This window comes from Sceloporus occidentalis, unplaced genomic scaffold, assembly GCF_023333645.1.
Source record: "Sceloporus occidentalis isolate IW3139 unplaced genomic scaffold, rSceOcc1.0.p SCAF_2, whole genome shotgun sequence".
In the NCBI taxonomy this organism is placed as follows: domain Eukaryota; kingdom Metazoa; phylum Chordata; class Lepidosauria; order Squamata; family Phrynosomatidae; genus Sceloporus; species Sceloporus occidentalis.
The window spans coordinates 126,072,244-126,094,960 of NW_028316982.1; the positions used below are offsets into that span (position 1 = coordinate 126,072,244).

At 43.6% G+C, this 22,717-nt stretch overlaps 2 protein-coding genes across 3 annotated transcripts in view; both read left to right on the forward strand.

The window, feature by feature from the left end:
- ERCC6 (ERCC excision repair 6, chromatin remodeling factor) overlaps positions 1-2,908 on the forward strand; it is a 124,332-nt gene extending 121,424 nt beyond the window's left edge. For both annotated transcript variants that reach the window (XM_089510895.1, XM_089510896.1), the window contains exon 21: positions 951-2,908. In XM_089510895.1, coding sequence (XP_089367021.1) covers positions 951-1,379 — 429 coding nt within the window. In that variant the 3' untranslated portion in view covers positions 1,380-2,908. The remainder of the gene's footprint in view (positions 1-950) is intronic.
- An 18,759-nt stretch (positions 2,909-21,667) lies between these two features.
- The window catches only part of DRGX (dorsal root ganglia homeobox), a 57,612-nt gene continuing 56,562 nt past the window's right edge, over positions 21,668-22,717 (forward strand). The window contains exon 1 of the mRNA XM_089507941.1: positions 21,668-21,701. Within this exon, the coding sequence (XP_089364067.1) occupies positions 21,668-21,701 (34 nt within the window). The remainder of the gene's footprint in view (positions 21,702-22,717) is intronic.

Consider the following 22,717-nt stretch of genomic DNA (forward strand, 5'->3'; position numbering starts at 1 on the left):
GAAAATGTATTTTATTGAAAAATATATATACTGTCTGTCACTCAGACGGTGTATATAAAGGTAAGGTGCTTGATTTTTTTAAAAAACACATCAGAACTGTTGTTTTCAAAATTGTGTAATATTGTTCTTTTCTGTTAGTATATCATGCAGGTTAGTGAATTTTTCTGGTAGTTAAAATTAATACTACGAAATCAATGTGAAGAAGGGCTACTGCACTGGAATAGCTGGTGCAGGGTTTTTTGTATTTATTAATCCATATTGCAGATGCACATTCCACTTGTATTTTGTACTATATGTTCATTTATAAAATGTGGTACTTTGCAATAACTGAAGTGTGTGAACTGGTACATAAAATGCTGCGCCAGACTTTCCTTGGAAAACTTCTGCAGTGAGATGTGTCAAGGTCCTCATTAGGTAAACCACAGGTTCTTCAGTAGCTATTTTGGAAATGTACTTTTTTCTGGATTTTTGAATTGTTTGGTAGATGGATAGAATAAACTGCTCATGGTGTAATGGTTTGAGCATTGGACTACAGCTCTGGGGACCAGGGTTCAAATCACCATTTGGCCATGGAAACTCACTAGGTGACCTTGGGCAAGTCTAACTCTTAGCCTCAAAAGAAGGCTAAGGCAAATTCCCTCTGAACAAATCTTGCCCTAACAAAACCATGATAGCCTTAAGATCTTGAAGGCATGCAGTAACAAAGTTTGGTGTCAGCTAGATTTTCACTGGGTAGTTATTTAACCTTCATCAGTCTTTCTCCAGGATGTTTTGGATAGCAACTGCCATCATCACTGACCAAGCTCAATGAGGGTTGTAGTCAAAACCAAGGAATTGTTTCAGGGTGGTAAAGACTACTGTATTTCGTTAACACTATGACATCCAGGATGAGGCACAGTTGAATTCTAGGCTCTGAGACGTTTCCATTTCTCTTCCATTTCTTCTTGCAGGACACTAAAAGAGAGAGAGGCGAAGATAAAAATGTTTCTACTTCTCACTTCAGTGGTAGACTGGAAGCAGAAGAGTCCTCTTCATGTACCCTGGATTCATCCTCTTTGCTGGCCAAAATGAGAGAAAGAAATCATCTTCTGGTGCCTCACAGAACAGATGCTCAAACTGACGGGAGGGATCAGCAGATAGTGTCGGCACTCTCTGTAGCAACAGAGCATGAAGAGTTGCTTATGGATGTCAAAACCTTCATAGCTTTCCGGGCTCATGTCCCAGGTCAAGCTAGCACTCAGGAAATATTGCAAGAGTATGAATCAAAGCTGAGTATAGAACAGTCTTGTGTTTTTCGAGAACTCCTGAGAAACATCTGCACTTTTCATAGACATTCAAGTGGAGAAGGACTCTGGAAAATAAAACCAGAGTTTTCCTGACAGCTTCTTTGGGCTATGCTGAATTTGTAGTCCTCTCTTAAAGTGATATTTCTGTTAGACTTTTCACCTGTACACTGTTTAATGTAAACTATGTCATCTACATTACTACACAGCAACATAAAACAAGTGGACTTTGCCTTGTTTAAAAGGCTGTGATTCAGAATTGATTTTTGTTCATGTTTTGTTCAACAAAATAGAGGAAAATGTATACTTTTTTTAGTATGGATACATAAGATTTTAACTGGGAATCAAATAGTTAATTATAGTACATAACAATTATTAGATATATTGTGTATTTTTGGGAGGTATGCAAGCAATTCTGACCTGGAAAAAATTATTGAAAGATTCAGAAACAAGAGCCAAACAAGGTATTAGAAAATGTGATGAGGTAGAATTTGTGTCTGTTTCATCACTCTGGGCTCACCCATTCCTACAAACACATGAGAATGCCAAACCTGCTCTTTTTCCTTATGGTACTGTGCTGTAATGTCCAATTACCTGAAAAGCCTGGCTGGAGGTCATAGAGAGGTAAACCTCCCCTCCTTATAATCTCTCCTCCTACGCCTCATGTTATTCAGTTGATTACAGAAGACTGCCAAGAAATATCAGATACTTTGTGCTATATTTCAAAGAATTGGCAAAATCACCTTGAGTGTTCCCTTGGCTAAGAAAACTGAAATTCATAGGGTCGCAGTATGTTACAGATGAGTTTAAGGCACATACACACAGCAATTTTAAAAATGAGTACAGTGCTGGCAAGTTTAGAGGAAGAGAGGTAAATGCCAAAACAAAAGACAAGGGTATGATAACAAAGGAGAGGAGCTGTTCAGGGTGACAGAGACAACAAAGAGTAGTGGCATGAAGGACATGCCAGTAGGGGGAAGGTTGCATTAAGGTTGGACCTGGACAGAAATAACAATATATCACTGGATGATTTAAGTACTCAGGAGTACAAGATCTTATTCTCACAGAAAGTCAACCAACATGTATTTTCCCTCACTAACTCCAAGAGCAGAGAAAGTGGAGATTGTACACAAAGAGATACAATAGTTCATCTGCAAATTGAGGCTATAGAACAGATTTCTCAAGTCAAGTCAAGAGGTTCAAGAGTTTCAGTCTTTTTCACAGAGCTTAAAAGCAGTGGTCATACCACTCTGTGTTGGATTTAAAATTATTCAGCAACTTTATAAAGAATGAGAGGTTCAAGATGTAAACCTTGCAGACCATGAGAGAATTTGTAAAAGAGTGATTGGATGGTTTCACCTGATTTAAAGGAAGCATATTTGCTTGTACCTATGGCCCTCAAATTGCAGGAAATACCTTTGTTTCCAATACAGAGACAACCTTTTTCAGGTCAAGGCTCTTCTGCTTGGTCTAGCCTCACCTCCCAGAGTCTTCTCCAAGGTGTTGGTTCCAATAATAGCTCATCTCAGGAAGGAAGGGAGCAAGGATGTAATCAAAGGAAATGTATACAGGACATTGCAAATATTACAAAAACATGGGTTTGTAATAAACTTTGAGAAAAATCACTTAGAGCCAGTCACATCTCTTATTCATGTGGGTATATTGATAGACACCAAGAAAGAATGCCTATTCGTGTCCCAGAACAGGAGGTTAAAATAAGAGAAAAACATAATATGAAAATTGGATTTGAGAAGATAATTCTTGGGCAAGAATTCAAGAACCTCAATTTTGACAATTCAACTGATTCCATGAGAAAGATTTCATATTTCAAAACTGCAGCAGTTACTCATACCATACCATATGGTGACAGTGAGGAAGAAGAATCATAAGGTGAAAGAAGACCTGAAGTGGTAGCTTCATGAAAACTTGAACAAGGGAACAGCATTTCTGATTCACTTAAAGGTAGTAGTTACCACAGATGAAAGTTTCTCCAGGCTGGGAACATATTGCAAGAGGCATTCAATTCAAGGGGAGTCAACTCATCTGGATTTGAAATTTAACATCAGCTATTTGGAGTTGAAAGCAGTGCAGTTGGCATTGATGGAGTTTGCAACTATGATCAAGGGCAAATACATTATTTTATGCACAAACAACTTGTCATTGAATTCTTACACTTATAACCAAATTGAAATATACTCTGAGCCCCTACTCAGGGAGTCAAACAAGATATTCCATTGGGTGGAGAGGTTTTTGAAATCACTAACTGTGGTGTACTTAACGAGTTCTTTAAATGTGCATGCAGACTAGATTTACCGAGCAGGCACATGATTTACCAAGTAGTATCATCTTTGAACTAGGAAGTATTTCACTAGTTAGAAACATACTATGGACCATTCCAGGTAGATTTATTTTCCTCTGAGGAGAACTACAAACTAATCAGATATTTTCCAATAGATAGAGGTAGAGAAGAAAAACAGCATAGAGTGCTAGCATTGGCATCAGGGCATACATTCTGCATTTTTACCTCTTCCAGTTATTCAGAGAGTGTTAACAAAGATTCAAATGGGAAGTTTTGTGGTGCTAATTGCTCTGTATACTCTGGTTTCTCTTCAGATCATATAAATCTTTCTTTCGCTCTGTATTGGCTAAGGTGACCATGATTTCCAAATCTACTGCAGTTGTCAATCAGAAAGCCATAGCGACTGCCACAAAAGCCAGATTTTCTACATCATCATATATTTCAAGATCTAAATTTGTTGTAGTTAATCACATGGATATTAATAGAGACATATTACTCAGCAAGACTATTCAGAGAGGTTGGCTGAAGCTGAAATGATCTTAGCATGAGAGATTCTACTCAGAGAATCAACAACATGGCCTTTAGCAATTGTTGTTTAACTCAATAAATGAGCATATTAAACTAAGTGATGTTATTGTTTCCTCTTGAGAAGGAAGTAGGGGGGAAGAGACCAAACACATTAAAAAGACAAGTTGCCACCTTGTCAACCGTCTTGAGACTAGGGGAAACTGACCTCTTAATGGATCCTCATGTGAAGAGGTTTCTAAAGGAGGTGACTTCATTGACACTGCCAACAAAACACAGATTTCCCTACCGGGCTTTGAATTTAATGGTAGAAGTGTTGACAAAAGCACTAATTTAGCCCCTTAAAGTGGCTTCTTTACAGTTATTCCCTTTTAAGATTGTGCTTTTAGTATCAATTACTATGCAGTTAGGTACCCTGTCCCACGGTGCTTGGTATGAGCTTGTTTACTTAAAGGTGGATGTCGGGACAGAATAGGGATTCTGTTGGTGTACTGTCCACCCAACTGGACAATCTCCCTTCCTGAGTTCATCTCAGTGGTGATTGTGCTGGGGGACTTCAACAACCATGCAGAGATTGTTCTTTCAGGAGCAGCTCAGGACTTCATGTCCTCCATGATGACCATGGGTCTGTCTCCAGCTGTCTTCAAGCTGTTGTTGGTGCTTACCCAGCTGTTCCCTGACCAGTTTCAGGTGCAGAATCTCTCCCTCTGCAACCCCGCAGTCCACTCCTCTCATACCGAGTTGAAACCCTCACTCTCCCTTTCGACGTGTGCCTATCCCAACAATCTTCTTCCATGTTTTCCTCCCCTGACTGCCTCGCTCTCTCCTCTTAAGCCCTACTGACCACTCCTTTCCTCCTGCCCAGTGGCCTCTCTTTGGTCCTCCTGCCAATTGACCTGTCTCTCTGGTGCTTCTTGGACACTGCTCAGCCTTCTCTCCCACAGACCAAGTGGGAGAGATCAGGCTGGGCCACATCGCCGCCTCCTCCACCACAGGTGCCAATTAAAATGGTCTAATGGATTCCTGGTGGCCCTTCAGGAATTTCCTGTTGTATTGGCAGGTGATCCTGTCTAAGCCTTGGCTGATTTTTGGAATAGGGAAATGACCATGGCAGTGGACATGATTGCTCCTAAGCACACCCTCACATCAAATGGAGCTAAGCATGCATCCTGGTTTACCAGGAAATTGGTGGTAATGAACTGAGTGGGTTTGGAGACTAGACTGATGATGAGGGAAGACACAGAGTCCAATTGAACATGGGCTAGAGTTCATTGGAAAATTTATGTTGTGTGTGTGGGCGGGGGGGGGGGGGGACTGGAATGCTGTCTTAGACCCTAATTTAGATAGATCTGCCCAAAAAGGAAATGAAAAAACTCAAGGTAAAATCCCTCAGATTTTTTTTACTTAATGAAGAATTTTAATTTACTGGATATATGGAGACACCTGTGTGGTGATGCAAAAGATTTCACAGCTTTTCTGGATGATTTTATCTCTTGTTGTAGCTTTAATGAAACATATCAGAACATCTCTTGGCATTTTCCTATCCTTCGCAGCCGCCGAATTGACTGAATAATTTGTCAAATTCATATTCCATTCTTTCCTCGCTATAACCAATATAATCTGCTAAAGGTGGTATTATCGAGGACTGATAGAAAAAACACAAGAGGAACTATTTGAATTTAAATCTCCATCTCTTTGACACCTTTCACGGCATTTTGCTGCTTTTACGACCTAGCTTCTCTCAGTTACTATTCTCCGTTGTAAAGCCAGTATAGAGTCAGCCGCTTCTCCACCTTGCTCCGCTCTTCTCCACTGTGTCTCGCACATCTACAGAACTCACTCCTCTAATTCCTAGGAAAGGTAGGATGAAAAATGAAGACCTCCATTGATTTACTTTAGCTTAGTATTATCTTCTGGTTGGAATGTGGGTTTAGGATGCACCGCCACAAAAAACACGGCTGCTGAGGAAGGTGACTCAGCCCATACAGCTCTTCCAGGTCCAAAGCCTCACGAAAAGGTGGAAACTACCTCAATTCCTAGCATTGACCTGGGAGAGCCCCAGGGTGGGCTCTAGTAAATAGACCCTCTTATTGAAGGGGCTATGGATGGGTCTATACATGTTCCCATTCCTGCATTTACTGCTTCAGCGAGGAGCAACTCAAACTTGCATCCTCTCCTACTCTCCCACACTGGAAGTCCACATTTTAGACTTTAAGAAAGCTGCCTTTAGTAAACATAGAGAAATAGAGTGATCCCATGGTCAGGAATACTAAAAGAGAAGGCAGTTCAAGACAGATGGGAGTTGCTCGAAAGGAAGATACTGAAGACACAAAACAATTCCAATGAGGAAGAAAAATCATAGAATCTTGAATATTGGAATAACAGAGTTGGAAGAGACCAGAAGGGCCATCCAGTCTAATCCCCTGCCATGCAGGAACTCTCAATCAAAGTAACCCCATCATAGAATCATAGAGTTGGAAGATACCACAAGGGCCATCCAATCTAACTCCCTGCCATGCAGGAAATCCAAATCAAAGCATCCCCAACAGATGGCCATCCAGCCTCTGTTTAAAGACCTCCAAGGAAGGAGATTCCACTACACTGAGGGAGTTTGTTCCACTGGAACAGCCCTTACTGTCAGTAGTTCATTCTAATGTTGAGCTGGAATCTCTTTCCCTGTAGCTTGCATCCATTCTTCCAGATCCTGTTCTCTGGGGCAGCAGAAAACAAGCTTGCTCCCTCCTCAATATGACATCCTTTCAAATATTTAAACAGGACTATCATATCACCTCTTAACCTTCTCTAGGCTAAACATCCCCAGCTCCCTGAGTCTTTCCTCATTGGGCATGGTTTCCAGACCCTTGACCGTTTTGGTCACCCTCCTTTGGACACGCTCCAGTTTCTCAACATCCTTTTTAAATTGTGGTGCCCAGAACTGGACACAATATTTCAGGTGGGGCCTGACCAAACCAGAATATAGTGGCACTATTACTTCCCTTGATCGAGACACTATATTTCTATTCATGCAGCTTACAATCATATTGGCCTTTTTAGCTGCCGCATCGCACTGTTGACTCATGTTCAACTTGTGGTCTACTTGGACTCCTAGATCCCTTTCACATGTAATCTTGTTCAGCCAGGTGTCCCCCATCCTATATCTGTGCATTTCATTTTTTCCACCCTAAGTGCAGTACCTTACATTTCTCCATGCTGAAATTCATTTTGTTAGCTTTGACCCAGATTTCTAATCTATTAAGGTCATTTTGAATCTTGATCCTGTCCTCTGGGGTAATAGCTACTCCTCCTAATTTGGTGTCATCTGCAAATTTGATAAGCATGCCCCCGATTCTGTCATCTAAGTCATTGATAAAGATGTTGAATAGCACTGGGCCCAGGACAGAACCTTGTGGGACCCCACTGGTCACTTCTCTCCAGGATGAAAAGGAGCCATTGGCCCCATACAGACAGGCCAAAATAATGCTGCTTCAGGTCACTTTGGAGGTATGCTGTTTAAATGATGCATGTGTTCTAAGAGTCCGGAAGCCACAGCAAAGCCATGATCTAGTCCTAAGGATTGGGGTGCAGCTTTGCCACAGCTTTTGGACTCTTAGGATGCATGCATCATTTAAATAGCATACCTCCAAAGTGACCCGAAGCAGCTTTATTTTGGCCTGTCTGTATGGGGCCATTGTTGAGCAGCCTTTGGGTTCGTCTAGTCAACCAATTACAAATCCATGTAACAGTTACCTTGTCTAGCCCACATTTCACTAGCTTGTTTGCAAGAATGTCATGGGAAACTTTGTCAAAGGCCTTACTGAGAACAAGGTATACTATATCCACAGTATTCTTTTCATCTACCAAGATGATAATTTTATTTTAAAAAAAGAGAGATTAGATTTGTCTGGCATGGCTTCTTTCTCTGAAACCCATGTTGACTCTTTGTGATTATGGAATTGCCTTCTAAATGTTCACAGACTCTCTGTTTAAAGATTTGATCTAGAATCTTTCCTGATATAAATGTCAGACTGACTGGATGATAATTGTTGGGATCCTCTTTTTTCCCCTTTTTGAAGTTGGGGACAACGTTTCCCCTCCTCCAGTCTGCTGGGACTTCTCCTGTTCTCCAGGAGTTCTCAAAGATAGTTGCCAATGGCTCTGATATTACATTTACCAACTCTTTTAATGCTCTTGGAATTAGCTCATCTGGTTCTGGAGACTTATATTCATTTAGATTAACCAGATATTCCTGTACTATCTCTTTACTTATTCTGTGCTGAAATTCCCCTGTTCTGTCCTCTGCTCCATTATCCTCAGGTTGAGCATCCTTTTCCTTTTCTGAGAAGACTGAAGCAAAGATGTTGAGTAATTCTGCCTTTTCTCTGTCCCCTGTTAGCATTTTGCGGTGTCTCAAGAAATCAGATGAATGACTAATGAACTTTCAACTGAGTTAAGTTTTAAATGAAACATGTATAAGAAATGGAAAAATGGGGAAGTCACCAAAGAGAAATTCAAACAGAGAGCATGTGTAGGGGTAAAGTCAGAAAAGCTCAGGCTTGCTAGAGAAGTTAAGAACAATAAAAAGGGCTTTTTGGGGTATGTCTGCAGCAAAAGGAAGAAGAAGACAATGGTAGGGCCACTGTGTGGAGAAGATACCTGTATAAGTATTTCAAGTGATGTCATATTGAGGATGGAGGAACTTGTTTTCTGCTGCTCCAGAGAATAGGTCACGGAACAATGTATGCAGGCTACAAGAAAAGAGATTCCACCAAAACATTAGGAGGAACTTCCTGACAGTGAAAGCTCTTCAACAATGGAACACACTCCCTCAGAGTGTGGTGGAGTGTCCTCCTTTGGAGGTTTTAAGGAGAAGCTGGATGGCCATCTGTTGGGGGTGCATGGCAGGAGGTTGGACTGGATGGCCTTTGTGGTCTCTTCCAACTCTCTGATTTTATGATTCTATGAAATCCAAGAATTTTGAGTTTCTGTCTTGTAGGTATGAGCAGATGTGATTGTATCGGAAGTCTTGCCTGTAATTTAAAAAGTAGATTTTGTAGTGTGTTCTCAGTCGAAATAAAATCGTAGTGTTCAAAAGGCCACAAGGGCCATTGTCAGAGTGTGGACCAGAATCCTGGACAATCAATCAGTCAGCTTGTTTATTGAAACAACAGAACTTTATTGAAGGCTCCAAAATCAGCGATGTCGCATCACTCAGCTTCTAAGCTGAGACTGACCCCTCCCAGCCAAAGCAATGCATAAGTTCCCCCCAAATCCAAAGCACTCCACCCCTAGCAAAAGCCCGCGCAACAGGACCCCTCTTTCCCAGCACTAGTTCCCATCCTCCATCCCTATCCCCTGAGAAACGAAACTGCATTCCAAGTCTCTGCAGGCCAGCCTCTCAAGGACACTAGATAACTCACACCTGGTCCAACCTAGTACTCCATATCACCATCTCTACAAGCTATGCAAAGCGCAACCCATCCCCCCAGCATCCACAGTAGAATACATCTGGTAGAATACTACAGGATTCTAACAGCCATCCAATCCAAAGCCCTGCAATGCAGGGACACAAAATCAAAGCAGTCCTGACAGGTGGCCATCCAGCTTCTGTTTAAAGATCTTCAAAGGAGAAGATTCCACCATCAGGAGTGTGTTTTATGTTCTACTCATGTAAGTAGATGTAAGTAGTGGATTGTCGATAGAGTGTGGTGCTTAGAAGTTCATTTTGTGCAGTTTCAGAATAGATGCAAACTGCAGGAAAAGAGATTCCACCTCAACATTAGGAGGAACTTCCTGACAGTAAGGGCTGTTCAACAGTGGGACACAGTCCCTCAGAGTGTGGTGGAGTCACCTTCCTTAGAGGTCTTTAAACAGAAGCTGGATGGCCATCTGTTGGGGATGCTTTGATTGAGATTTCCTGCATGCCAGGGGGTTGGACTGAATGGTCCTTGTGGTCTCTTTCAACTCTACGATTCTATGATTCTATGGTGCAAACAAAGTGAATATGTTGCATGGATTGTTCCAGGCTCACGTTGATGGTAAGTTGGAAGTTGATGAAATCCTGGTGAAATTCTTCAAGCAACTGCTTTCCATATGTCCAAATAAAAATGGAATGTAAGCTCCTGCTGAGACAATGTAAGGTTGAAAGAACTTAGTAAATTCTCATTCCATCCCCAACTCCCTGCAAGCAATGACATCATCTAAGTCAGACCTGCACAACTTGGCAGTAGATAGGGGCCAAAATTAAAATAGGTTGAACTTCTTTGGGCTGCAAATTGGGTTTAATTAATATTAATTAAATATTAACTCATTAATTATTCATTATTATTAGTTAATAATAAATATTATTAATATCAATTCTGTCCTCCCCCTCCTCTGTCTCCTTAGGAGAAAGCTGAGTGGTGGAGAAGCCTTGAGGGGCAAGCGTTTGCCCCTTTTTTGTCTCTGCCGCCTGGCCTTCTCAGTAGAAAGCCAAGCAGTGGAGGAGCCTTGCAGGGCGAGTGTTTGCCCATCCACCTCAACATGGTCTTCTCCTCAGTAGGATGCCGAGCGGCAGAGAAGCCCTGAAGTCATCCCACAGCCTGTGGGCCACTCAAAATCCTTTGACCATATGTTGTGCATACCTGATCTAAGCTATTGCACAGATCACTCTTCTTATGTCCCTGTCTCATTCTTGGCTTTGATATTCTTATTTAGAAGACTCTCAAAGATCATATTTGGAATAATGTATTCAAACAGAATATATTTGCACTATTTGCATAATATATTTATATAATTTGAAAGTAGAATTTCATTTTCTATGTTCCAGAATTTAAAGGTGGTCAAGGAGTTGTTGTTTGTGCTAGGGAGTGGCACAGAATCTAACAGCTCTTATGTTCGATTCATGAGTTACCTTTATACCACATGCATTCTAAAGCCTAATTGGTGGGGGTGACAAATGCATGTAAATGCATTTTTAAAAAAGGTATGTACCCAGTTTGGCAATGGTAGCCACTACAGCAGGAACAGTACCCTTAGCAGCAACGTATGTTCTCAAATTGCCCATTTCTTTTGGATTTTTAACAGAGTAGCTGATCGATATTGCAAGGGGAAGGAGAAGCAAGGAAAAAGAAATGCAATTAGGAAATAAATAATAGCCACCTGAATATTATTTAATCCTATTCTTGTTCACTATAGATGAAATATTCATGGTCAGGTTCAGGGCTCAGCAGCACACTATAATTTTCCCCGCTGCACCACTCAACATCATCTCATTATGGCCCATTAAACACTAATAATTAAAACAAAATATATTGGAATTGTTTATCCAGGATGGTGTAAGAAAATGAGTTCTATAATAATGCTGAAGGGGAAAAAATATCCTAGGACTTGTAATTAATATAATAATTAAGCCAAAGTCAGTTTTTGGGGAAGGTGCAGGTAAGGAAGAATTCTTGTTGCAAATGAGCCTTCTTATAAACAAATGTTGAAATTGTGCATTTTTGGTTACAATATGAGAGGGAAGGAGAACATTACATTACTACGTGTGAAAGGGTTCTAGGAGTCCTAGAAAACCACAAGTTGAACATGAGTCAACAGTGTGATGCTGCAGCTAAAAAGACCAATACGATTCTAAGCTGCATGAACAGAAGTATAGTGTCTAGATCAACGGAAGTAATAGTGCCACTCTATTCTGCTTTGATCAGGCCCCACCTGAAATATTGTGTCCAGTTCTGGGCACCACAATTCAAAAGGGATGTTGAGAAGCTGGAGCGTGTCCAAAGGAGGGTGATTAAAATGGTAAAGTGTCTAGAAACCATGCCCTAGGGCCTATGAGAAGAGACTTAGGAAGATGGGGATGTTTTAGCTGGCGAAGAGATCATTAATAGGTGATATGACAGCCCTGTTTAAGTATTTGAAGGGGTGTCATACTGAGGAGGGAGCAAGCTTGTTTTCTGCTGCTCCAGAGGATAGGACCCCAAACAATGTATGCAAGCTACAGGAAAAGAGTTTTAGAAGGAACTTCCTGATAGTGAGAGCTGTTCGACAGTGGAAACACTCCATTCATTCAACCATACACCCAATGTGCTCTTTCAATCTCTCTCTCTGTCCCATCCTCTCTCTCCATACACACTATCGAAGCCCACCTGGGAGGTGCTTCTTCACTTACTTCATTACATTACCATCTTCATTAACAACAATTATGGCATGATGGATAGTGGTAGGGAAGGTGAAATTTTTGAGAGGATTTGAGAGGAAGAGATGGAGGCAGAAAGATGTTTTTTCTTACAGTGTGTCACAAAGACATCATATTCAAATGTCCCAATGGGAAAAAGTCTGGAAGAATGATGTCTTTCTCTGGCTGATATGACCCTCCACAGAGCCTATTCACTCTTTGGCTCACTTCAATAAGTTCAAAAGCAACGGGGTGGAACGGATCAGTGACTGTGGCATGTTGAGAAGGCAACTGCATGGTGGGAAAGTCAAGGCAGTGGCAACTCAAGGATGGAATGTGAATGCAGTGGTACATAACTTCCTGCTTTCGGAGAGCTTGTACCACCAGTGAGTTTACCTATTTGAAATCCATTATAAATATAGCATCTTCATCAGCAGAGATGCAAGTGACTTTGTCTGAAAAATATTTATCAAAACAGTCACATCAAGTCATTCAGTAAAACAAACCCTTTGCCATACAGTATAGTTCCATTGGACAATTCTGAGTGGGCACAGGGATGGTGGAATAGTATCAGCTCAGGCACTTTTTTGGTCAATTTATTTGGAGTTTTTCTCCTTCATTTATGTACATATTGCACTGAGATTAGAACAAAGAGAAGTGATTTTCAGCTCCAGAAAACTGAATTAGATCAAACATTAGATAAAATCTATAACAGCAGTACATGATGTTGTGTCTAAAGTCTTCTAAGCATGCAAGGTGCATGCAAGATCAGTTAAGGGCTTGCCATAGAGGGCACATTCTTTTCATGAGCCAACCATAATCATTCACTTAAACTTTCCCTGGATTTCAATGGGCATGTAAGCCTGTTTCCTCTCTCCCTCCCCTCTTTGCACTATCCATCATTCTTTTCCACATTTACCCTATACACACTTACTTTCCACTCCCACTTCTTAATATTTCCTCAGTATCACTTTCCTAAACACTTTTCTTAATTTTTTCCCAGTCTAATTTTTTTATCTTGCTACTCTGAAAAGTGCCCATTATATAACTGCTCATGTGTCTATTATTAGATCAGTTGTTCAGGCTAAATCTTGGGATTTTTTTCTTCTCCCTCGTATAGTCATAGTCATTTTATTTGTATTAGACTTTTCAGTACATATTATTACTCAAAGGCAGTTCAAAAGAAAGCATGGCAGAAGCAAAGGAGATATATCAACAGCCACTAATATACTATATCTCTGTCAGCAATTCCTTTAAAAGTTGCGTAACAGCCGATTAAGGATAACATTAGAAATTTGGTAAACCTGATAGAAATACATAGTAAAAGAATTGATAAAAAACTGGCTTTGTATTTTATTGATGCGGAAAAGGCTTTTGATAATGTAAACTGGGAATTTATGATTGGATTATTAAAAAGATTGGATATTGGTGGAAAATTTATAAAAGCAATAGAGGCAATTTATGCAAAACAAGACACACGCTTTGTAATAAACGGAGAAAAAACTAAGATTTGTGAAATATTTAGAGGAGTTAGACAGGGTTGCCCTCTCTCACCGCTGTTATTCATAATTATATTGGAGGTACTGTTAATACAAATCAGACAAAATGAAAAAATTGAAGGTTTTAAATTAAAAGGGGAAGAGTATAAATTAAGGGCATATGCCGACGATTTGGTCCTAACTATTACAAACCCAACTGAAAGTATAGACACTTTGTTAAGGATATTTAAAAAATTTGGAAAAGTAGCAGGTTATAAAATTAATGTTGAAAAAACAAATATTCTTACACTAAACATGACTGAAGGAGAAAAAAGACAGTTGGAGGAAAAATCAGGTTTCCAGTTGGTGAAAAAAGTGAAATATTTAGGAATCACACTATCAAGTAAAAATGTTGACACATTTAAAAATAACTATGAGAAATTGTGGGAGGTGATAAAATCTGATCTGAAAAAATGGAAAAATTTGAATTTATCCTGGATTGGGAAGATGTCAATAATAAAAATGAATATACTACCCAAATTATTATTTTTATTCCAGAACGTGCCTATAAGTATTAGTGAGAGAACATTTAAAAAATGGGAAAAAGATATATCGAACTTTATTTGGAATAATAAAAGGCCAAGAGTAAAACTAAAGGTTCTGTATGATTCTACAGGAAATGGGGGTCTTGCACTACCAAACCTTAGATGGTATCTCAACGCATGTGTTTTGGACTGGTTATTAGACTGGGTAAAACTACAAAAAAAGAGAACCATTAACCTAGAAAAATTTGAATTAAAATTTGGATTACATGGTTATTTATTTTATGATAAACTAAAAGTGGATAAAAATTTCGATAATCATATTTTCAGGAAAAACTTATTAAAAATTTGGAATAAATATAAAAAGGTGTGGTGTACTCAATTACCAATGTACGCTTCTCCAAACGAAGCATTATATAAGAGGGAAATTTTGAAGAATGAATATTGGGTCACATATAAGGATATATTGAAAATAAAAGATGGAGGAATAACCTTAAAATCCCAAGAAGAACTGAATAAAGAGGGATTTATATGTAATTGGTTTACATATAGGCAACTAAAGGAACGCTTCATACTAGATTTAAAAGAAAAGGGATTTGGTCCTATGGAATTGGAATTAGAAAAAATCATGAAAGACCCCAAGAAACAAATCTCAAAATTGTACAACTTAATTAGGAAATTAGAGTTGGAAAAAGAAATAGTTAAAGATTATATGGTAAAATGGGCAAAAGACCTGAATACACAAATTCAATTAGAATCATGGGAAAAAATATGGCAAATAAGAATTAAATACACACCATGCGTCCTAATAAAAGAAAATGTTTACAAAATGATGTTCAGATGGCATCTAACGCCCTTTAAATTGGCCAAAATGTTTAAAAATAAAAACCACACCTGCTGGAAATGTAAGACTCATATTGGCACATATTTACATTGCTGGTGGAATTGCATTAAAGCAAAAAATTACTGGAAAAAGATACATAAAGAAATTAGGAAGATATTGGATTCAGTAAAAAAGATGGAACCGAGACTGTATCTTCTAAACATTTCAGATAATCTGAATTTGGATAGAAATCAAGACAAACTATTATTTTTTCTTATAGTCGCAGCCAGAATAGTCTATGCTAAGCTTTGGAAAAACGAAGATAGCCCGACACTGGACGACTGGAGACTAAAGGTGATGGAAATTTGTGAGATGCAAAAATTGACATTGTTATTAAGTAAAGAAACATTAGAAACACATTATGGAATCTGGAATCCATGGAAGAACTATATACTAAAAGAGAAAAGGGAATGCCGATTATTTGAATTATGAGCTAAAGATAAATTGAAATAGAATAATAGAGGGTTAGATAGCTTTGGGGTAAGAAGATTAAATTTAAATTAAAGTTTACTCACTAGACACTGATATATTTAACTTTTAATAGTTCTAATGGTGGTATTTGAAGAATACAAAGAGAGTTAGTAAACGAATAACAGGAAAAAACAAGAGGAACTTTGAACTACAGCCTAAGGAAGTACACAGTAGATAATAATAAGAGAGAGAGTATGGTCAATGATATGTCTACAGTGATTTTTTTTCTTTTTTTTTTTCTCTTTTTTTCTGTGTCTTTTTTTTCTGTAATGTTATTGCATGATTTGTTTTTTATTTGTACAAATAAAAATTAAAAAAAAAAATAAAAAAAAAAAAAGTTGCGTAACAGCCAATGAACAAAATAACATCAATATCAAAATCACTGATGAATAATTAATAATCAGCAGCAGTGCAGTGAAACCCTTTGACGAGCTGAAGAGTCTACTGTCCCATCAAAAGAGGTAAAAACACATTGTGGCCTAGGCAGCAAAATTCTCTCATCTTGTAATCTGGTATTGAATGGTATTTCATCTTTGCATTTCTGTAAAGTGGAGATCTCTTTCTAGAATTGATAATGTACAGTTCTGAGGAACCAAACACATTTTCAAAGCTGGAATATGACTCCAGCTTGTGGGGTGGGTGGTTTTTTTTTAAGGCATAGCAGGAAACATTTAGAACAATACAATTAAAGTGACATGATCCTGAGCATCTTTGTTTACAAGTTATCCTGACTGAATCATACTGATTTTACTGGAGTTGATTTCTCAGTGAATATGTTTATGATTGCCATGGTGGAGCATAATCCTATTCATGTTGTTCAGATGTAAATGTCAGTCATTTTAATGGGACTCTTCAAAATACGCATCTACCTTATGCAGAATTAAGTTCCACTGTGTTCAGTGGAGCTTATTCCAGGTCACCATGTATATGGCTGTAGCCTTATAGTTGATTATCTTTTGTTTAACAGGTTAATTGGTTAATTAATCAAGTGATCCTTCTATGGTTGTGATATTTGGAGGCAGTTTAAGGAGAAAAATGCTTTTTCTTGAGTTAAAAAAGAGCAATAATATTTACCTGCAAAGGTCATTAGTATTCTTCCACATTGGTCTTGTTCTTTGTGGGATTACTTCCACCACCTAGATGTCCTCATGTATTCAAGATGCACCTCTAATATATATTTGTATGTATACATGTGTTCCATATGGATAGGCGATTCCTCTTTTCCAACCCCATATACAGCAGTGTCTGTGGTGATTTGTTAAGTGATTGGTTATTGGCATTTTTAAAAAAATACTGTCCCTCCTCCAAGGGGCAAAGAGGGTGGATAGCGACTCCCTGCCACAAATGGGGGGAAATATGTGTAGGGCAGCAAACAGTGTCACATTCTCATGAGAAGGGTAGATCAGAGTTTTGGAACCCCCTTGCACCAAAGATTGACCAAAGCCACAGCATTTTAAAAAGCAACAGCCGTTTTGATTTTTTATTATTTATTACTATTTTATTTATTTCTATCTTGCCTTTCTCTGGATATAGGGACTCAAGGTGGCTAACAAAAATATTAACATGGTACTAGTTAAAAAACAATACAAAGGCATTAAAATGTAGATGCAAAGTTTAAAAAAACAAGCAAAGCCTAAGATTTAATTGTTAATTGATTTTGATGGTTGAATTATTTTATAGTTTTAAAACATAGCAGTAGAATTCAAAGAAATAGCCATGTCAGTCTTTAGAATCAGACTGCAGAGAGATGGTGTTGCATCTTTGAGGCTCACTGGAAGAAAGAAGTTGGCAGCAGGAGCTCTCCTAGACTCCAGGCTACTTCCTGGGATGCCTTTGAGGATGTAAGACCGAAGCCCACCAAAGCTCATGCTGCCCAAGTCTTTTTTCCAGTCAGTCTCAAAGGTGCCTCCTGCAATTACAATTATGTCTTTTATTCGTGCTCACTGTCAATTTAGATTAAATCTGGGATTAAACATCTGTATTTTAAATGGCGATAAATATGTGAATGTATAAATTTCATCGAATGACTCTGGCCATTCGCTTTCCCTGTTCAATAATAGTCTTCAGTAAGTGTCCCATTGAAATGAACGGGGCGCCGGCGCTGCGGAGGAGGAGGAAGCGGCAGCTCTTTTGACGGCAGAAAGCTCCGAAGAGGAAGGAGGGAGGCAGGAGGCACCTCTCGGCCGAGGCCAGCGGAACATTTGGCCCCAGTTTTCCCGCAGGACGGTCTGGCGAAGGGCAGCAGCGCCAAGGTTTTGGCTTTCCCTCTCCGCCGCCGCCGCTGTATTCTGGGGCCTGACTTTCACACGTTTCAGTTTGGGGACCTGTCCCATTCCTCATTAAAGCAATGAGTGTTAAAACAGAAAGACATAAAGAATAAAACAGAGGATTTATTCCTTCATTAAACTGATGATCCGTATAGGAAGCCAATTAACATTATGAGTCTAGCGAATATCAAGTGTGGAAGAGGTGAGACAGACAATGAAGAGCAGTCACCTTGGTCTTTAGAAAAAGAAGGCACCTTTTTACGTTATAAATTATGTGAGAATCCAAGCGGCACAAATCGGCAAATTTGACTAATTAGAAAATGCATTTTACTGCACGCAGCTTGAGACAAACTATCCCCTCTTCGTGGCTGGGAGAAGCGGGCGGCCCAAGGTCTCCCGGGACCCCGAGGGAAGCCAGAAGAGCCAAGCTCGCTAGAGGCTGAAGCCAGGCAGCCCACGAAGATGGCTGGAAAAGCTACACCTGCTCCGACTGCGCATTCCTGTTGGGAGGAAAGGAGCGAGGATTGTACGCTCCTCGTCGGAAAAGGCCCTCCTGGCATTTGGGCGGGAGGTCGGCTTTCGCTCCCCCCCCCCCCCGAGGGCAAGGACCCGCAGTTTAGGCTCAGCGAAGGGCTCCGAGGCTCAAGCAGGCAGCGAGGCGCCTTTCCCTCCGGTTGAGGTGGGCCTGGGAAGGAGAAGCTGGGCTCCGGTCATCTCAAAGGCTCTATTATCGCAGTGTGTGTGTGAGAGAGAGAGAGAGAGAGAATGAGGGGGGGACACATTCCTAAGGCTTCTCTTAGTTCCTTTCGAAAGGCCTCCGCGGCGGACGCCACCTGGGGAGACTTCTGGGCTTCCCCTGTCCGCAGCCGTAGAGATGGGCCACTGCCTCGGAAGGAAGCCCTCCGGCCGCCGGGGCTCAGCTCCCGCCTTGAAAGGAGGGGCCCGGCCAAAGGGAACTCCAGGCTCAGCCCCAACAGGCGGAGGCTTTCCGTCCAAAGGCACCGGGGAAGCGAAACGTTCCGTTCTCGGGAGCCAGAGCGAAAGCATCCCAGTCGGAGGGTTGAGTTTGTTTGTTTGATGTCTCTCCTGCTGCCCCAAGAGACGTGAGGCATGCCCCCCTTCCCCACTTCAAAGGCCCTCTCTCGCAGCCAGAAACGAAAGCCACGCCGCCCGGGGCTCTGGGGGCTGTCTCTCAAGGGCCCGGCCTTGCTCCGGGGCCCTCGCCTGCCCAAGCCCCGCCAAAGCCCCCGAGGAGCCCACCCGCTGTCCGAGGTGCTGAAGGGAGCCTTGCCTTTCCTCCGCCAGCCCAAGGAAAGCCAGGGCTTTTAGGGAAGTGAAGGGCGGCCTTCCTCTCTGAGGGAAAGGTCTCCCCGTCTTTGGCCCGGAGGCCAGGGAGAGGGCCGAGGGATCCCGCTTCCCTCCCTCAGAGCCAGGAAGAGGGCGAGGGAGGCATGGGGGTCCCTTTATTCGCACCCCTTGCCTCCCTCGCTTGGCTCCCTCAGAGGTCGGAGAGCGACGGAGGAGCCCTCCGTTTCCAGGCCGGCGAAGGAGACATCGACTCAAGGCCAAGGAGAAGGCTTTCCGACCCCGAGGAGGGACCCAACCTAGGCCTGCTTCCCTTTGGGGCTCCTGAGCAGAGGAGGCCCTCAGCCTTCGGAGAAAGCTGACTGGACCCTGTGCCCAAGAACAGCTTCTCCACCACGGAGTTTGCCTGGGTAAATGTGGCCCATCTCTTTGCCAGCAGAATTTTAGACTGAGGAGAATCAGGAAGCCTATTTGTCACTTGTGCATCCGCGGCATTTCTTCATCAGAGGGATGGGGCCCAAGAACCCTCCCTCTCTGCCTCCCTTTTCCCGGACTGGCGACGAAAGAGGCGATGCTCTGAGCGATCCATTCGCCGGTTCTCTCGCCTCTTCTTTCCTCCTTCTCTTTCTCCGGCTGTGTTCATAATATATTTCGTTTTTGCAATCTGTCCAAAAACGGATTGTTCTAAATAAAACATGTAGTCTCTGATTTATAGATATCCAAATTTATCAACAGTTGTCTGACTACATCTTTCTGACGCATCTTGAGTGGATCAAAATACCAACTTTATTTTCATCAGTGCATAAATTAATTACACTCATTTAATAACCCCAATATCATTATATTCCCCCTTTAATAGCGTAAAGCCTTTACGCCAGGGAAGCACTTAAAAGGGCAGGGGGGCCATCAGCGGCTATTAGCTTGGTGTAATGCTATTACAGAGCCAATTACGCGCCATTATCCCGCCCCCCCCCCCTTTTTTTTTCCCCCTTCGGTGCCGCTCCATCCATCCAATCCCGCGCCCGCGATGTTAAATTTTCAGCTGGGGGTTTTCGAGGCTCATTTTCAGCCAGGCTTCGGAGCCGGACCATCTCTCCCGCCGCCACGCCTCCGTCTCCGATGCGTTTTAAAAGTAATTGCGAAGGATCCCATTGCATCTCATTTACAGACGGGGAACGAGGAGCAAGCCGGAGACCCCTCGCTGTGAACAAAATCAAACTTCGCTTTGGAAAAGCGAGGCGGCGCCTGGAAAGCCCTCCGAATGGGCCATTAGCCGCCGGCCCGGGAGAAGCGCACCAGGCAGCCAGCCAGGCAGGAAGCCCCAGTGCCAGCGGCCCGGCCCCCTCCCCGCCCGCCCCGGCCTCCCCTCGAGGGAGGCACCCAGAAGCCAGAGAACCTTCCTGGGGAGAGGGGGGAAGGGAGGGAGCGGAAGGGGCCCGAGGGCTCTCCTCCTCCCGGCCTCCCTCCGCTCTCAGCCTTGCTGCTTCCCGAGAAATGACGCGCGCCCCCTCCCTCCCTCCCTCCCTCCCTCCCCGCAGCACGTGGGTCATTCGGAGGGCCCAGCGGACCTATCCAAGTGCCTCGCTCAGGCAGCGCGGACAATAATCCGATTAAGGCCAATTACGCCTCAGATTATAAAAGCAAGTGCCGAGTGGCGCTTCGGCGGGTTGAAGGCAGGCTTGCACAAACAGCATCTGCTCGTTGGCACGACGTCGCCCAGGCCCTGGGCCTGCCTCCACCCCACGAGGAGGAGGAGGAGGAGGCCATTGCTCCCGCCGCCGACGTCTCCTGGCCTCTGGCTGAAGGTTGAAGGTAGGGCGGAGGCTTCTGGTGGGGCTGGTTCCCATGGGTCCGTGCGGGGGCCACTCCAAGGCAAGCCTTTCCGGCTCTCCAGGGCCCCACGCAGCTCCCTCGGTCGGGGCAGGGGAGACACACCTGGCCGCCGCCGCCGCCTTGACAAGCGTCCCTTCTCCCACAAGTTTCCCCACGTGTTAGAAGAGACACATTGCTGCTCCAAAGAGAGGTCGGGGTGACAGGGCCCCTGGCTCAGAAGACTCTCTTTGAGCATCAGTGGCAGCAGGGCCTGGGCCCTCACTTGGACCAAGCTCTCCCGAGGGAGTTGTGTGGCTGCTGCTGTCGTTGTTGGTTCCAACTTTCAAAAGGGATACGCCCTTCGGGGAGAAGTAGAGGGCTTTGGTTGCTGTGGACATGACCATCACTCGAGATTCGTGGCAACCCTAAAGCGAACCTGTCGCTGATTTTTTTTAGAACCAGAATTAGTACCAAACGGGGGAGGGGTTAGAAAGAGCTATTTCCCACTCCCCCGAGTCTTGGGGGGCCTTTGGGGCTGGAGAGGAAGGCGGGAGGGAGGGACGTCGGGGCCCTGCTGCTCACCCCCTTCGCTCTTGCTGCTGCTTCTTCTTCCTCCCCAGACGGACCCAGCAGCTGCTCCGGGCGCCACCATGTTCTACTTCCACTGCCCCCCACAACTGGAAGGTGAGTGAGGCGCCGGAGCTCCAGCATGAGGAGAAGCGCGAACTTTTGGGGGAGCCGAGCTTCCGAGGGCGGCGCAGAGGGGCTTCCCACAAGGAGCCGCCTTGGCCCCAGGGGACCCGGGGGAGGGGGCTGGCTTGGAGTTGGGCCAGCCGAGCACCTGGGGAGCCTGTTGCCGGGGACCGAGGCAGGGACGGAGAGCAGCGACTGTAAAGCAGACGGCCACGGAGGGCTCTTTCGCTCAATGTGCAAATGCTGCTCCCTTTCCTGGGCAACCGGGGCCGGTGGGTCCCGAGAGTAGTTCCTCCTGGCCTGGCGGGCTTTTGGGCGCTGGCTTCCTTCCCTCCTCCTTCCCTCCCTCTCTGCCAGGGCCGGGGGCGAGGGGCCGCCTCCCCAGCCTCCATTTTGCACAGATGGTCCCGTTCCGCCCCTAATCGGGAGGCTCTGGCGCTCCTATAGCCCGCGGGCAGCATAAATCTTGCATGCCGTTTGGGAAAGAGGCTTCGACGGGAGCCGGGCGGAGGGAAGGAAGGAAGGGGACAATGGCCCATGCTCTGCCAGAAAGCCTCATCGGCGCCCCGGGATTCAGGGGGCTCCGCTTCTAGCCCCCGAGCCCGAGGAGGAGGGCTGGCTCCGGCCGCGCCGGCCTTCCAAGAAGGGCAGAGGGAGTCACAGACGGGAGAGCCTTGAGGAGACCCCCCCAAAGGACAGACTTGCACTGGGAGCAAGCCCCTCAGTTCCCACAGCCTAAATGGACGGAGCCCAACCGGGGCAGACGGGACTCCGGAGGCCTGGCTGCCAGCTCAGTCTCGCCCTGTTCCTTTTCCCTCCTCCTCCTTCTCGGGACCCCCTTGGTCCAGGGCGGATGCCACCCAGCTCCGGCAGCCTGTGAGCCAAGGCCGTTTCCAGAGGTCTCCTTCGCCGTTAACATTCCTTGGCCGCTGACTCAGAGGAGGATCCCGCTTGGAGTTCGGTGGGCCTTTTGGCAGCTTCGAAGTTTTCTGTGGGCCCCTTCAGTT